Source organism: Chelonoidis abingdonii, chromosome 10 (assembly GCF_003597395.2).
Source record: "Chelonoidis abingdonii isolate Lonesome George chromosome 10, CheloAbing_2.0, whole genome shotgun sequence".
NCBI lineage: Eukaryota > Metazoa > Chordata > Testudines > Testudinidae > Chelonoidis > Chelonoidis abingdonii.
In genome coordinates this window covers 79,846,527-79,861,617 of record NC_133778.1, presented here as the reverse complement: position 1 = coordinate 79,861,617, position 15,091 = coordinate 79,846,527, and the positions used below count along the sequence as shown (strand labels likewise).

The following is a 15,091-nucleotide window of genomic DNA, read 5'->3' as shown; positions in this document are numbered from 1 at the left end:
ACAGGTATGGTTACACACTCAGGAAAACACAGGTACTGTTACACACACATCACTGGGTATGTTACACGCACATGGCATTTACACACTCACGGGCAACATGGAGTATGTTACACACACACGGAGGCGCCCACATGTGGGCATGTTGTATCACACACAGAACCACACAGGTATATTACACACGTGGGCACACACAGGTATTTACACACACACACACACACAACACACACACACACAGAGGATGTTATGGGGGCCGTTTTGTTGATGTACGTGACTCTGCAGTAAATTCAGAGCCGTGTCTCCTGCCGTGTTTGAACCTCTTACCCCCATGCAGCTCCCCCTTGTGCCAAGTGTTTTTGCATGGGTCCGCTGGGTCCCTCACGCCCCTCCCAACATGTGGTGTGTCTCAGCCTGTGCCCACAACGTGAATGGGTTTGAAACCAGGAAATCCCTGCACTCTTAGAATGTCACACAGGAAATGATCCAAAGGACAAAAACACCCCATCACTGCGGGGGAACACCACCACGATCACCCCATGTCTGCCCCCCTCTCGTCTGGTCCTCAGAGGGAACCTGCACAACACTTTTGAAGACAGAGCCGGTGAGCTTCAGTTTCATCACTCTGCTAGACTCTAAATCCTGGTCTGACTAGGACCTGGATTTATGCTCATTACAAAACATCTGCCCACCCAGATAAGTCCCATTTTTGACTGCCAGCCTCTTACCCCCTTGAATGGTTTCAGGGTGGTAGCCATGTTTAGTCAATGAGCGAGTCCTTGGGGCTTCCTTAGAGACTAGCACGTTATCTGGGCCGAAGCTTTTGGTGGGCTAGAGCCCACTTCCTCGGATGCCTGGATGTGGAGCTCACAGTAGGCAGGGACAGACACGCACATGAAAAGCTGGGGGTTACCTTTACAATTTAACGAGACAATTCACTGGGCCCTTACAACAGTGCTAACTGCGTGCCGCTAAAACATCCTTTCTACCTGCATTAAGGGCTCCCTGCGGGGTGAACCACCATTCCCAGCCCCGCCAGAAGCTGGTCCAACAGAGAGATTCTCCACCCTCCCATTGTCTCTAATACATTTGTGCATTGCTGGTTTTGTGCCATTGGGGCAGCCCACACTGCTGGGGGTGGGCTGGGACGGTGTCCAAACAGGGGCACTGACCCCGCCGGCGGATGGCCCAGTTTACCGGGCACAGTGACTTGGGGCAGGCAGGGTGTCACGGACTCACAGGTCGGGCCCACTTCTCAGCCCTGTGCGGTCCGTGGGGGGGAGCCCCCTGCAGTGCCGACAGCCCCTTTCTCGGGGGTCCACTATCTCTCGGGCTCAGGCCCCTCACCTCCTGGAGCTGACTTCTCTGGCCTACTTAGCAGTCTCTATCTCTTGCCGTGGGGGGGGGCCCCCCTCAGGCGTCTCCTCGCTCTGGACCCCTTTTGGACCTCCTCACCCCCGAAGGGTGATACCCCCCCACCCCCGTTCTCTAGCCGAGCGAACTCTTCATTCCAGTTGGGAACATATGGAGAGTTTTATTGAGAGTTGAACCAAACATGAAACTCTCAGGGCCTCAAGCCTGGCCTCCCTCAGCCCAGCACATGCCAGTCCCCCTGCAGCCAGGGGCTCTGCCTGCTCCCACTCTCCAGCCCCGGAGCCCCCTGCTTTCCCGCTGGGCCTCTTGTACCCCTGGCCCAAGACCCCTTTCCATTGTCTTTCTCTCCAGGAAACAGAGTCATAAAACTCAGGATGTCTGGGGCCCTCCTCTCCCTTTCGTCCTCTTAAGTCCCTGGGAACCAGCTTGGTCAGGTCACTGGGATTCCTCCCTCCCCAGCCCATTGTCCTTCCAATGGCCAGGAATGGTCTGCGACTCGCTGAAGCTGGGCTTTCCGAGTTTCACCCAATCACCAGTCCTGGGGTCTCCATTCTCTAGCCGTGTGTTAGGGTCCCCAAATTCCCTTCTCTTGGTCCCCGTACAACCAAATTTTCCCTTCTTCCCTCAGCTCATTAAACCTCTACATGTTGGGGAAACTTGAAGTTCCCACTCCCTCTGCATGCAAACCATTGGAAACCCAAGCAAATTCCCCATAGGAAACAAGGAAACAAGAAACTTCCCCCCTTCATCACACAAGGACAGAGTGAGCCCATCCCTCCACAGACCCAGAGATAGCAGCCCCAGGGAGGCATCTGCTCTGGGGCTTTTCGGCACGTGGGTGATCTTCTCCAAGCTCGTTCTGTAACTCGCCTGTGCTGGGCCGGCCGGGTGTCCCCACCAATTGCGCTGCTCTTCGGGGCAGCTCTCCAGACGTTTCAGGAGGGGGTGGGGGCAGGACTTTGTCCAGTGCCAGCCCTCGCCCCAGCCGTGCTTGATGAAACTGATGATCATTGTGGTTCCCCCTGGGGCTCCCGCTCAGTACCCCATGTGGGAATTGCCAGGGCTGGATGCGAAGCCCCGGGGGCTGTGAGGGCAGGGTGAAGCCCAGGGCTGGGCATAGCTCTGTGATGACTCTATGCCCCCAGGGAGATGCATCAGGTTACGGGCACAAGTCAGGCTACCGTCTGCCCCTGCCTGCAGGCAGTCGGGAGATCCAGCCTTGGCAGTTCCTCCTGGAGCTCCTTTGTCAGACCGCGCCAAACCTTGAACTGCATTGCCTGGAGGGCACAACGGGGAGTTCATTCTGATCGACCCGGCGAGGTGGCCCGGCGCTGGGTCGAGCGCCAAGAGCAAACCCAAACATGAACTTATGACAGCTGAGCGGGCTGCGCTTACTACTTGACAAGAGCATCGATGACCAAGGTGCGGGGGAAGCGTTACGGCCTACAGAGTTCGACTTCAGGGCCTGAGCGGCAGGTCTGCCCAGCCTGCCGCCCCCGACCACGCCCTCTACAAGTTCCAGGCACCTTGGCGCCCCTGCCTTCTCGGGGATCTCCAAACTCAGACTCATGGCCTCGGTGTGACGCCCACCCGTTCCCTACTTGGCCGGGGTCTATGCCCCCACCCTCTATTTTTTTTTTTTTTTTTTTTTTTTTTTTTTTTTTTTTTTTTTTTTTTTTTTTTTTATTTTTTTTCCCCGGCCACAGCCTGCAGCCTCTTCGCCCCTTCAGCGCCATGCCCGCGTTCGCACATCAAAACATGAATAACATACCCATTAGAGCCTGCGGGGCGTTGCCACTGGGGGGTTGTGGTGTGCACAGAATCCGGCGTGCGCGCGTGGGTTTGCCTTGGGTCGCCCCTTCGAGAGACCCTCTTTGCTCGTGGCCCTTTGGGGGGGAGCGGGGCTTTTCTGAATTAAATGGCTGGACCCCGTAAAAGACGGGTCCATCTCTCTGCTCCTCACCCTCATCCCCTTTGAGGGTCAGGATGGCAATTAGGCCGAGCCAGCACCCCCACCGCAATGCCAAGCCATGCCCAGGGGTGAGGTTTTTCCAGGGCAGCATCTGGGCTGGGTGGGGAAGGGGCAGCTTGCGGCCGGGGGTTCACGAAGGCTGTGGTCATCAGAGGCCCCAGGCCCAGATCTCTTTAGCCAGCCCCTCTGTCTGCTGTGGCTGCAGGAGAGTCTTGCTCAAATGCCAACCTATGCATCAGTGTATGAGCCAGGCCTGGGCTCAGGAGGAAATGCCCCCTCCCCTGGAGGGGCGCATTAATCCTGCGAGCAGTCATGCCTTGCCTCTGAACAGTTGGGTTTGGGGCACCATCAGAGGAGGGATACCAGGCTAGATGGGTCCCTAGTCTCATTTAGGGCTGTGAAAGTGGAGATACGGGGTAGATGGCCTATTGCTCTGATCAGGCAGTTGGGGAGAGGGATACAGCTTGATGGGCTATTGAATCCAGGCAGCGGGTTAGGGTGGTGGCGGGTGTCCAGGCTAGGTGGTCTGTTTTGGTCTGATAAAGTCCTTGGGTTGGGTCCAGTCTTGGTTTCGTTCAGCTCCGGGGGGTGTGGTGGAGGTAACGGGCTCACACACAGGCTGCTCTGGCGGTTGGAAAGGGCACGGGGAGGTTGGGGAAGTTGGGGTCGTCTCTTGTGTAATTGAGGTGAGAGCAGCGGAATGACCTGGGCCATGATTGAGGCTGGCGGTTTGGTTCCCAGGTGCTCAGTGGGGCCCAACCGGGATTTCAGTAGCCCCTGGTCTCTGGCACTTGGCTGCCATTGCACGCCTGGGTGTCACTGCTCTTCCCCAGCCGCAGGTGCACATCTAGTAAACACTGCACCCCTCCTGCAGCTTTGGCTCTCTCTGAGCCCGCAGTGCTGGGCTGGGGGTCCCTGCTGCATGTGGGGGGAATTCTTGATCAGTGGCTGGCGTGAGGAGAGCCCTGCGGTATTCAGGGTGCAGCTTCAGGCTTCCTCCTGCGTTATAGAGCAATGGCCATGTGGTAGGATGTTAGTTGCGGCGAGGGGAGGGCAGATCGGCCCTCCACTTGGATTACACGGGGCTTAGTACACGTTGTGGGGGGAGGATGTGGGGTGCTTTGAGTGGTGCTGGCACGTCATAACTGGTAGGTTACTTTAACGCCAAGGCAGTCTGTGAATGCCATCAGTGCAGTGGCTGGGAGTGTGCTGCTTGGGCAAGGACTTGCCCTGGAGGTGTTTTGCTTTGGAGGGCTGCGTGGTGCCTCTGCGTGTGCAGTTGTGGGGAGAGGAAACGGGACAGGAAGGGTGCCACCTGGAGCCAACACCACAATCCTGTGGGATGGGTTGGAGAGGTGGGTCCAGCCCACCCCCATGCCTGCCCTCCAGGCTGGGTGCCTAGTTTTAACAGGAATGTAGGACGAGCCAAGTGGAAAGTTGATGCTCTGGAGCTAGTCTACCCCCGGGGGAATCGGCACCAAACTTATATCTGTGCACAAGATTTTATAATTCTGCAATTCTGAATTATTTATTGGCAAATAAGACTAGATAATCACACCGGTTTCAGTTATTTTGTTAATTTATTTTCAAAACACCTGTTCAGGCAAGGTAGTCTGTAAACATGCAGACACAACATCTCTCTTTGTTAAAGAGAGAGATTCTCTGTCACCCTCTGCTGCTACACGGAAGGAAATCAGAATCTGCTCAGGCTGTGTGTCAATAAGACCTTGTATTAGCTCATAAAGAAAAGCAAGATATCCCTATGGGTTTTTGTATTTGGTCTGAGGCAGCTCTCGTGGAGCAGAGGCTGCCAGTTCCATGCCTGCCATTAATCGGTGCTGGTTCTAGTTGAGACTAGTGGTTTTCACAGCGTAACAGTGGTCATGATCCTGATCCCCCAGGGGAATTTTGTACCACTAGCGTAATGCAGAATTTGCACAGATATTAATAATTATGCACACAGATCCCACCCCGGACACCACCCAGGACCCAGAAATGGGCTGCATAGCTGCTGGCGCCACTCAGGGGACCGCTGGACTGCAGAGCCCAGCTGCGCAAATTGGAAGAATACTGTGTGGTGTGGCTGGCGGGCAGGGCAGCGGCGTGGAGGGGGGAAGTGAGGGGTTCCCTAGCAAGACTACAGTTGCCAGCCCCCTGATAGGAAGGAGTACAGTGTGCAGAGACTCCATGGAGCCTGGACCTCAGGATCAGGCTGTTCTCTTCTGATCCTGGTTTACTGGGGGTAGGGGATGTGAGTGTCTGGGCTGAGCGGAGGACCCACAGCTAGGATCATGGGGCGAGGGAGTGCAGGTGCTGGCTGGGGTAGAGGGGTCAGAAGAATCAAGGATTGGTTGTCATAGGGGCTTTACTTAACAACTCCACTCCTCGAGGGAATTTTGTGTGATAGTCTGCATGTTACAGACATACTTGCCTGACAGGTGTTATGAAATAAATTAACAAAATAACTGAAACCGGTGTATTATCTAGTCTTAATTTGCCAAATAAATATTCAGATATGCAGAATTATAAAATCTTGTGCACAGAAGTAGTAATGTTTGGGTGCCGATTCCCCCGGGGGTAGACCGCTCCAGAGCATCCAACTTTCCACTTAGGCTCGTCACTACTTCCTGTTTAAACTAGGCACCCAGCCTGAGGGCAGCATGGGTGGTGGGCTGGACCCACCTCTCCAGACCCATCCCAACAGGATTGTAGGTATGTTGGCTCAGGTGGCACCTTCCATGTCCCCGTTTCCTCTCCCCAAACACGCAGGGCACCAGCAGCCCTCCAAGCAAACACACTCCAGGGTCAAGTCCCTTGCCCAAGCAGCACACTCCACAGCCACGCACTGAGCATTCGAAGACTGAGCCTTGGCGTTAAAGTAACTCTGCACCAGTTATGAACGTGCCAGCACCACTCATCACCCCCACACCTCCTCCCACAACGTGTATAAGCACGTGTATCCAATGGAGGGCCGATCTGCCCTCCACTCGCGACGCAACTAACATCCATACCACATGGCCTGTGCTCTATAACTGACAGGAGGAAGCCTGAAGCTGACACCCGCTGATACCGCAGGGTCTCCTCAAGCCACAGCCCACTGATCCAAGAATTACCCCCACATGCAGCAGGGACCCCCAGCCCAGCACTGGGCTCAGAGAGAGCCAAAGCATTGCAGGGGGTGCAGTGTTTACTAATGCACCTGCGTGCTGGGGGAGAGCAGTGACCACCAGGCGCATGCAGCCAAGTGCCAAGACCAGGGGCTACTGAAATCCGGTTGGGCCCCACTGAAGCACCTGGACCACCAGGGAGACGCACAAGCCTCACACATGGCCCAGGTCATTCCCAGCTGATCTCACCATGCATTACACAAGAGACGACCCCAAAGCTCCCACACCTCCCCGTGCCATTCCAACCCCAGAGCAGCCTGTGTGTGAGCCCGTTACCTACCACCACACCCCCGGAGACTGAACGAATACCAGACTGGACCCAACGCCAAGGACTTTATCAGACCAAACAGACCACCTAGCCTGGACAGCACCGCCACCACCTACATGCTGCCCTGGATTCAATAGCACCATCAAGCTGTATCACCTCTCCCTCAACTGGCCATGATCAGAGGCAATAGGCCATCACCCCGTATCTCCGCCACTTTCACAGGCCCTAAATGAGACTAGGGACCCATCTAGCCTGGTATCCTCCTCCTGATGTGGCACCCAAACAACGTGTTCAGAGGCAAGGCATGACTGCTCGCCAGGATTAATGCGCCCTGGCACAGGCGGGCAGCGGGCATATTCCTCACTGAGGCCCAGGCCTGCTCTATACACTGATGCATGAGGTTAGTGCATTTGAGCAAGACTCTCCTGCAGCCCGACCAGCAGACAGAGGGGCTGGGCTAGAAGGATCTGGCCGGGGCCTCTGATGACCACAGCCTCGTGACCCCCGGCCGCAAGCTGCCCCTTCCCCCACCCACCAGAATGCTGCCCTGGAAAAACCTACCCCTGGGCATGGCTGGCATTGCGGTGGGGTGCCTGGCTCCGGCCTAATGAGCATCGCTGCTCAAAGGGGATGAGGGTGAGGTGAGCCAGAGAGATGGACCCGTCTTTTACGGGGTCCAGCCATTTATTCAGAAAAGCCCCTGCTCCCCCAAAGGCACGAGCAATATGGAGGGTCTCTCAAGGGCGACCCCAAAGGCAAACCCACCGCCACGACCGATGTCGTGCACACCCAACCCCCCTGGCAACGCCACCGCAGGCTCTATGGAGTATGTATTCATAGTTGTTGATGTGGGAACGCGGCATGGCGCTGAAGAGGGGGCGAGGGCTGCAGGCTGTGGCCAGGGGAAATAAAAAAAAAAAAAAAAAAAAAAAAAAAAAAGAGGGTGGGGGCATGACCCCGGCCAATAGGGAAGCTGGGTGGGCGTCACACCGAGGCCATGAGGTTGAGTTTGGAGATCCCCGGGAGGAGAGGCAGGGGCGCCAAGGTTGCCTGGAACTTGTAGAGGGCAGTGGTCGGGGGCGGCAGGCTGGGCAGACTGCGCCAGGCCCTGAAGTCGAACTGATGTGGCGTAACGCTTCCGCGCACCTTGGTCATCGATGCTACTTGTCAAGTAGTAGCGCAGGCCCGCTCAGCTTGTCATAAGTTCATGTTTGGGTTGCTCTTGGCGCTCGACCCAGCGCGGGCCCACCTCGCCGGGTCGATCAGTATGAAACCTCCCCGTTGTAGCCTCTCACAGGCAAATGTCAGTTCAAGGTTTGGCGCGGTCTGACAAGGAGCTCACAGGAGGAAACTGCCTAAGCGGATCTCGCCGACTGGGCCTGCGAGGCATGGGGCTAGACGGTTAGCCTGACTTTGCCCTGTAACCTGATGCATCTCCCTGGGGGCATAGAGTCATCACAAGGAGCTATGCCCAGCCCTGGGCTTCACCCTGCCCTCCACAGCCCCCGGGGCTTCGCATCAGCCCTGGAATTCCCAACATGGGGTCCACTGAGCGGGAGCCACCCCAGGGAACCACAATGATCATCAGTTCTCATCAGCACGGCTGGGGGCGAGGGCTGGCACTGGAAAGTCCTGCCCCCACCCCCTCCTGAAACGTCTGGAGAGTGCCCCGAAGAGCAGCGCATTGGTGGGGACACCCGGCCGTGCCCAGCACAGGCGAGTTACAGAACAAAGCTTGAGAGAAGATCACCCACGTGCCGAAAAGCCCCAGCAGCAGATGCCTCCCTGGTGCTGCCTACTGTGGGTCCTGTGGAGGGATGGGCTCACCTGCCTTGTGTGAGAAGGGGGGAAGTTTCTTGTTTCCCTTGTTTCCTATGGGGGAATTTCTTGGGTTCCAAATGGTTTTGCATGCAGAGGGAGTGGGAACTTCAAGTTTCCCCAACATGTAGGGTTTAATGAGCTGAGGGAGAGGGAGATTTGGTTGGTAGCGGGGACCAGAGAAGGGAATTTGGGGACCCTAACACACTGGCATAGAGAATGGAGACCCCAGCGACTGGTGATTGGTGAACTCGGAAAGCCGCAGCTTCAGGAGTCGCAAGACCAGTTCTGGCCATTGGAAGGACAATGGGCTGGGGAGGGAGGAATCCAGTGACCTGACCAGCTGGTTCCCCAGAGGCTAGAAGGACGAAAGGGGAGAGGAGGGCCCAGACATCCTGAGTTTATGACTCTGTTCCCTGGAGAGAGACAAATGGAAAGGGGGCTTGGGCCAGGGGTACAAGAGGCCCAGCGGGAAAGCAGGGGGCTCGGGGCTGGAGAGTGGGAGCAGGCAGAGCCCCCTGGCTGCAGGGGGACTGGCAATGTGGCTGGGGCTGAGGGAGCCCAGGCTTGAGGCCCTGAGAGTTTCATGTTTGGTTTCAACTCTCATAAAACTCTCTATCTATGTTCCACTGGCTGAAGAGTTCAGCTCGGCTAGAGAACGGGGGTGGGGGGTATCACCCTTCGGTGGGTGAGGAGGTCCAAAGGGGTCCAGAGCGAGGAGACGCCTGAGGGGCCCCACGGCAGAGATAGAGTGCTAAGGGCCAGAGAAGGTCAAGCTCCAGGAGGTGAGGGGCCTGAGCCCGAGAGATAGTGGACCCCCGAGAAGGGCTGTCGGCACGGCAGGGGGCCTCCCCCCCACGGACCGCAACAGGGCTGAGAAGTGGGCCCGACCTGTGAGTCCGTGACACCCTGCTGCCTGCCCCAAGTCACTGTGCCCGGTAACTGGGTCCATCCGCCGGGGGGTCAGTGCCCTGTTTGGACACCGTCCAGCCCACCCCCAGCAGTGTGGCTGCCCCAATGGCACAAACCAGCAATGCCACAAATGTATTAGAGACAATGGGAGGGTGGAAGAATCTTCGTTTGATTGGCACGAGGCACCAGTCAACTTGCTGGGCGCGGACTGGGAGATGAGATTGGTTCTCCCGAAGGGTACCCTTAATTGCTAGGAGAAAGGTTCAATTAGCGGCTACCAAGCACTGTGTAAGGCCAGTGAGTCGCGTTGAAGTAAAGGTAACAAATGGCCGCTCAGCTGCGGTTCGTTAGCATGTTGAAGCCCATGATGTCTCGTATGGACGCCCCTCGTGCTTTCTCTACTGTGCAGCTCCACATCCAGGGCATCCGAGGAATGGGCTCTAGCCCACCAAAGCTTCGCCCAGATAACGTGCTAGTCTGGCTAAGGACCCCAAAGGACTCCTCATTGACTAACAGTGGCTACCACCTGAAACCATTCAGGGGGTAAGAGGCTGGCAGTCAAAATGGGGACTTATCTGGGTGGCAGATGTTTTGTAATGAGCATAAATCCAGGTCCTAGCAGACCAGGATTTAGAGCTAGCAGAGTGATGAAACTGAAGCTCACGCGAGGCTCTAGTACCTTCAAATAGTGTATTGCAGGTTCCATTGAAGGTTCTGAAGGCCTCCAGGATACGGTAGTTAAGGAGCAGTCATGAAAGCACACCATTGAAACATCAGGGTAGAGTGGCATCATGATGGGTGGAGTGTTAACATAATCCGGGCCTGCCAGCCATTTGAGTGCTGCGGATGCTTCCCGGGGCTTCTGTCTTCCATGTTGTGCAGTTCGATCTGGGCACGATAGGGCACTGGTGTCGGTGTCCCCCAGGGTCTTTGACTTCTGTGAACTAGAGTGCAGGGATTCCTGGTTCAACCCATGTCAGTTGTGGGCAACAGGCTGAGACACACCACATGTTGGGAGGGCGTGTAGAGGACCCAGGACCCATGCAAAAACACTTGCAACAAGGGGGAGCTGCATGGGGGTAAGAGGTCAAACACGGCAGGAGACACGGCTCTGAATTTACTGCAGAGTCACGTACATCAAACCAAAACGGCCCATAACATCCCCTCTGTTGTGTGTTGGTGTGTTGTGTGTGTGTGTGTGTGTAACATACCTGTGTGTGCCACGTGTGTAATATACCTGTGTGGTTCGTGTGTGTTGATACACCATCCCACATGTGGCCCTCCGTGTGTGTGTGTAACATACTCCATTGTTGCCCGTGAAGTGTGTACAATGCCATGGCTCTGGAGGATAGGTCTATCAGTGGCTATTAGCCAGGATGGGCAGGGATGGTGTCCCTAGCCTCGGTTTACCAAAAGCTGTGAATGAGTGACAGGGAATGGATCACTTGATTATTACCTGCTCTGTTCATTCCCTCTGGAGCACCTGGCATTGGCTACTCTCAGAAGACAGGAAACTGGGGTAAATGGACAATTGGTCTGACCCAATATGGCCATTCTTATGTTCAATTGACCAGATTTTATCAATTGCAGGAAACTCCCTCATCATACAATCACAGTGATCAAAGACCCAGCAGAATGTTTGGGATAGTTTATTTCTGGGTGAGTGCTCTTTGCTACAAATTCCAAGTACAACCGGAATGTGTGCTGAACTTTGTTCATTTTCATTAAAGAAATCATATTTCCTTTGCTGTGTTCAATAATGTGTTAGTACAAATATATTATTTGTATGTAGGTGGTTATTTACCATTATGATGTATTTTTCTTACAAATCACTGAGGGTTTGTTGAAGCCTGAAAAAATTCACTCAAACACATCAGTACAAAATGCTAGTCCAAATACTGAATGAATCCAATAGGGGTGTGCACAATGGGGGTGGGGGTGGGTTTGCCTTTGGGGTCCCCTTCGAGAGACCCCCTCTTTGCTCGTGGCCCTTTGGGGGGAGAGGGGGCTTTTCTGAATAAATGGCTGGACCCCGTAAAAGACGGGTCCATCTCTCTGCTCACCTCACCCTCATCCCCTTTGAGTCAGGATGGCAATTAGGCCGAGCCAGCACCCCACCGGCAATGCCAGCCATGCCCAGAGGGTGAGGTTTTCCCAGGGCAGCATCTGGGGGTGGTGGGGAAGGGGCAGCTTGCGGCCGGGGTCACGAGGCTGTGGGTCATCAGAGGCCCCAGGCCCAGCATCTCTCTAGCCCAGCCCCTCTGTCTGCTGTGGGCTGCCAGGAGAGTCTTGCTCAAATGCCAACCCTCATGCATCAGTGTATGAGCCAGGCCCTGGGCTCAGGAGGAAATGCCCCCTCCCCTGCCAGGGGCAGATTAATGCCTGGCAGAGCAGTCATGCCTGCCTCTGAAGCAGTTGGTTTGGGGCACCATCAGAGGAGGGATACCAGGCTAGATGGGTCCCTAGTCTCATTTAGGGCCGTGTGAAAGTAGGGGGGAGATACGGAGGTAGATGGGCCTATTGCTCTGATCCAGGGCAGTGGGGAGAGGGATACCAGCTTGATGGGCCTATTGATCCAGGGCAGCAGGGTAGGGGGTGGCGGGGTACCAGGCTAGGTGGTTCTGTTGGTCTGATAAAGTCCTTGGGTTGGGTCCAGTCTCTGGTTTCGTTCAGCTCCCGGCGGGTGTGGTGGAGGTAACGGGCTCACACACAGGCTGCTCTGGGGTTGGAAGGGACGGGGAGGATGTGGGGAGTTGGGGTCGTCTCTTGTGTAATGAGGTGAGAGCAGCTGGAATGACCTGGGCCATGCTTGAGGCTGGCGGTTTGGTCCCAGGGCTCAGTGGGCCCAACCGGGATTTCAGTAGCCCCCTGGTCTCTGGCACTTGGCTGCATGCAGCCTGGTGTCACTGCTCTCCCCCAGACGCAGGTGCATCTAGTAAACACTGCACCCCTCCTGCAGCTTTGGCTCTCTCTGAGCCCTGCTGGGCTGGGGGGCTCCCTGCTGCATGTGGGGGGAATTCTGATCAGTGGCTGGGCTGAGGAGCCCTGGGATTCAGGGTGGCAGCTCAGGCTTCCTCCCTGCAGTTATAAGAGCAATGGCCATGTGGTAGGATGTTAGTGCGGCGAGGAGGAAGGGCAGATCGGCCCCTCCACTGGATTACACGGGGCTTAGTACACGTGTGGGGGGAGGATGTGGGGGTGCATGAGTGGTGCTGGCACGTTCAATAAACTGGAGAGTTACTTTAACGCCAAGGCTCAGTCTGTGAATGCATCAGTGCAGTGGCTGGAGTGGCTGCTGGGCAAGGACTTGCCCTGGAGGTGTTTGCTTTGGAGGCTGCGGGTGCCATCTGCGTGTGTGGGGAGAGGAAACGGGGACAGGAAGGTGCCACCTGGAGCCAACACCACAATCCTGTGGGACTGGGCTCTGGAGAGGTGGGTCCAGCCCACCCCCATGCCTGCCCTCCAGAGCTGGGTGCCTAGTTTAAACAGGGAATGTAGACAGAGCCAAGTGGAAAGTTGGATGCTCTGGAGCAGTCTACCCCCGGGGGAATTCGGCACCCAAACATTACTACTTCTGTGCACAAGATTTTATAATTCTGCAAAATTCTGAATATTTTATTTGGCAAAATAAGACTAGATAATCACACCGGTTTCAGTTATTTTGGTAATTTATTTCAAAACACCTGTCAGCAAGTATGTCTGTAACAATGCAGACACACACAAAATTCCCTCAGGAGTGGAGTGTTAAAGAAACCCCTATGACAACCCAATTCCTGATTCTCTGCCCCCTCACCCCCAGCCCAGACACCTGCACCCCCTCCCCCCAGATCCTAGCTGTGGGTCCCCCGCAGCCCAGACACTCACACCCCTACCCCCCAGAACCCAGAGATCCAGAGAGAGAAACAGCCTGATCCTGGGTCCCAGGCTTCCATGGAGTTTCCTGCACACTGACTCCTTCCTTCAGGGTGGGCTGGCAACTGTAGCTGCTGGGAACCCTCCACTTCCCCCCTCCACGCCCTGCCCTGGCCCGCCCCACACCACACAGTATCTTCCAATTGCCAGCTGGGCTCTGCCAAGTCCAGCGGTCCCCTAGTGGCAGCCAGCAGCTCTGCAGCCCATTTCTGGGCCTGGGGGTGGGGGGTGGGATTCTGTGTGCATAATATTAATATCTGTGCAAATTCTGCATTACGCAGTGGTACAAAATTCCCCTGGGGGATTCAGAATCATGACCACTGTTAAGCTGTGAAACCACAGTCACTAGAACCAGCACCGAAATGGCAGGCATGGAACTGGCCAGGGCCTTCTGCTCCACGAGCCTGCCTCAGACCAACAAACCAATAGGGGATTCTCTTTTCTTTATGAGCAATACAAGGTCTATGACACACAGCTGAGCAGATCTGATTCCATCCTGTAGCAGGCAGAGGTGACAGAGAGATCCCCCCAACCCGCTCCCCATGCTATGAAAGCCCCCAGAAAGTCCTTGCTAACTGCTCCCCAGAGCATGTGGGCCCCACAGCTGTGGGTCTGCATGCTCTGGCCATTCACAGAGCACTGTGTGGTGCTCGCAGCTCCCGCACGAGACGATGCTCTCCGCCACGTGTGGGAGCAATCCTGGGGGCTGTCTAAGGCTCTGATCCTGTAGCGCTATCTGGCAGCTGGCTGCCTGGGCTGCTACTTGCCCATAGGCTGTTTACTGAGCCATCTCCCCACCCCCACAGCTACACCTGACCTTGAGTGTCATTTCTGGGGCTGTTTTGAGAGCGAACATGGTGACACGGCCTCGCTCGGGTCTGGCGTTCCCTGCCCCCTAACGCTGTGGTTGTCTAGCCTCTTCAGAGTGCTGTACTGGGAAGCAAATTTAGACACCAGCTGCAATGACGATAGGGCTCAGATGGGGATGGCCTGGGACAGAACGCCTGTCCCTCTGCTTCAAAACACCGGCCTCTAGCAGAGACACTAACGGGGCATGCCTGCCGCTGGCATTAGGCCTCATCCCTTCATGCACACTATGCAAATGCAGGGCCAGTGCAACCATTTAGGCGGATTAGGCGGCTGGGTCAGTGCGCCGCCGTGGCAGCCGGCAGCCCAGGGCATCCCCCGGGTCAGTGAGCCGCCGTGGCAGCCGGCAGCCCAGGTGTCCCCTGGGTCAGGGCGCCGCTGTGGCAGCCCAGAGATTCGGGCTGCCCATGGTGCACTGACCCAGGGGAATCCCTCTCCCTCCCAGAGGAGGGGCTCCAGCCTATGCCATTTTTCTCATTGCCGGCGGGGGCGCCGGCGGCTGGGCAGAGCTGCGCAGCTCTGCTTAGGGCACGTGGCAGAAGCCCTGTGAAGACGGTGAGACACCAGGGCTTCTGGAGGAAAGTGGGGGCTGCCCCCTGGCTCAGCCTCCACGTCAGCCCCAGCGAGGGGCACGGAGAAGAAAAGAGCCTCAGCGGTGGTCTGGTAGAGCGGAGGAAGAAAGAGGACCCCGTTGCTCATGCATTGGGCAAGGTAAGCAAGTGCTTCCCCACAGCTTGGCCTCAGGTGCCTGTGCTCCTGCCCCCTTGGTCCTTGGCTGGTCCCTGCTCCTGCTCCCCTTGTGCCTGG

The 15,091-nt window shown here is 56.2% G+C and overlaps 1 protein-coding gene across 1 annotated transcript in view; it reads left to right on the top strand.

Moving 5' to 3' along the window:
• The window catches only part of LOC116818514 (protein FEV), an 11,272-nt gene extending 8,321 nt beyond the window's left edge, over positions 1–2,951 (top strand). Inside the window, 4 exon segments of the mRNA XM_075069810.1 lie at positions 2,569–2,621; positions 2,623–2,808; positions 2,810–2,904; positions 2,906–2,951. Coding sequence (XP_074925911.1) covers positions 2,569–2,621; positions 2,623–2,808; positions 2,810–2,904; positions 2,906–2,951 — 380 coding nt within the window.
• Positions 2,952–15,091: the final 12,140 nt, after the last annotated feature.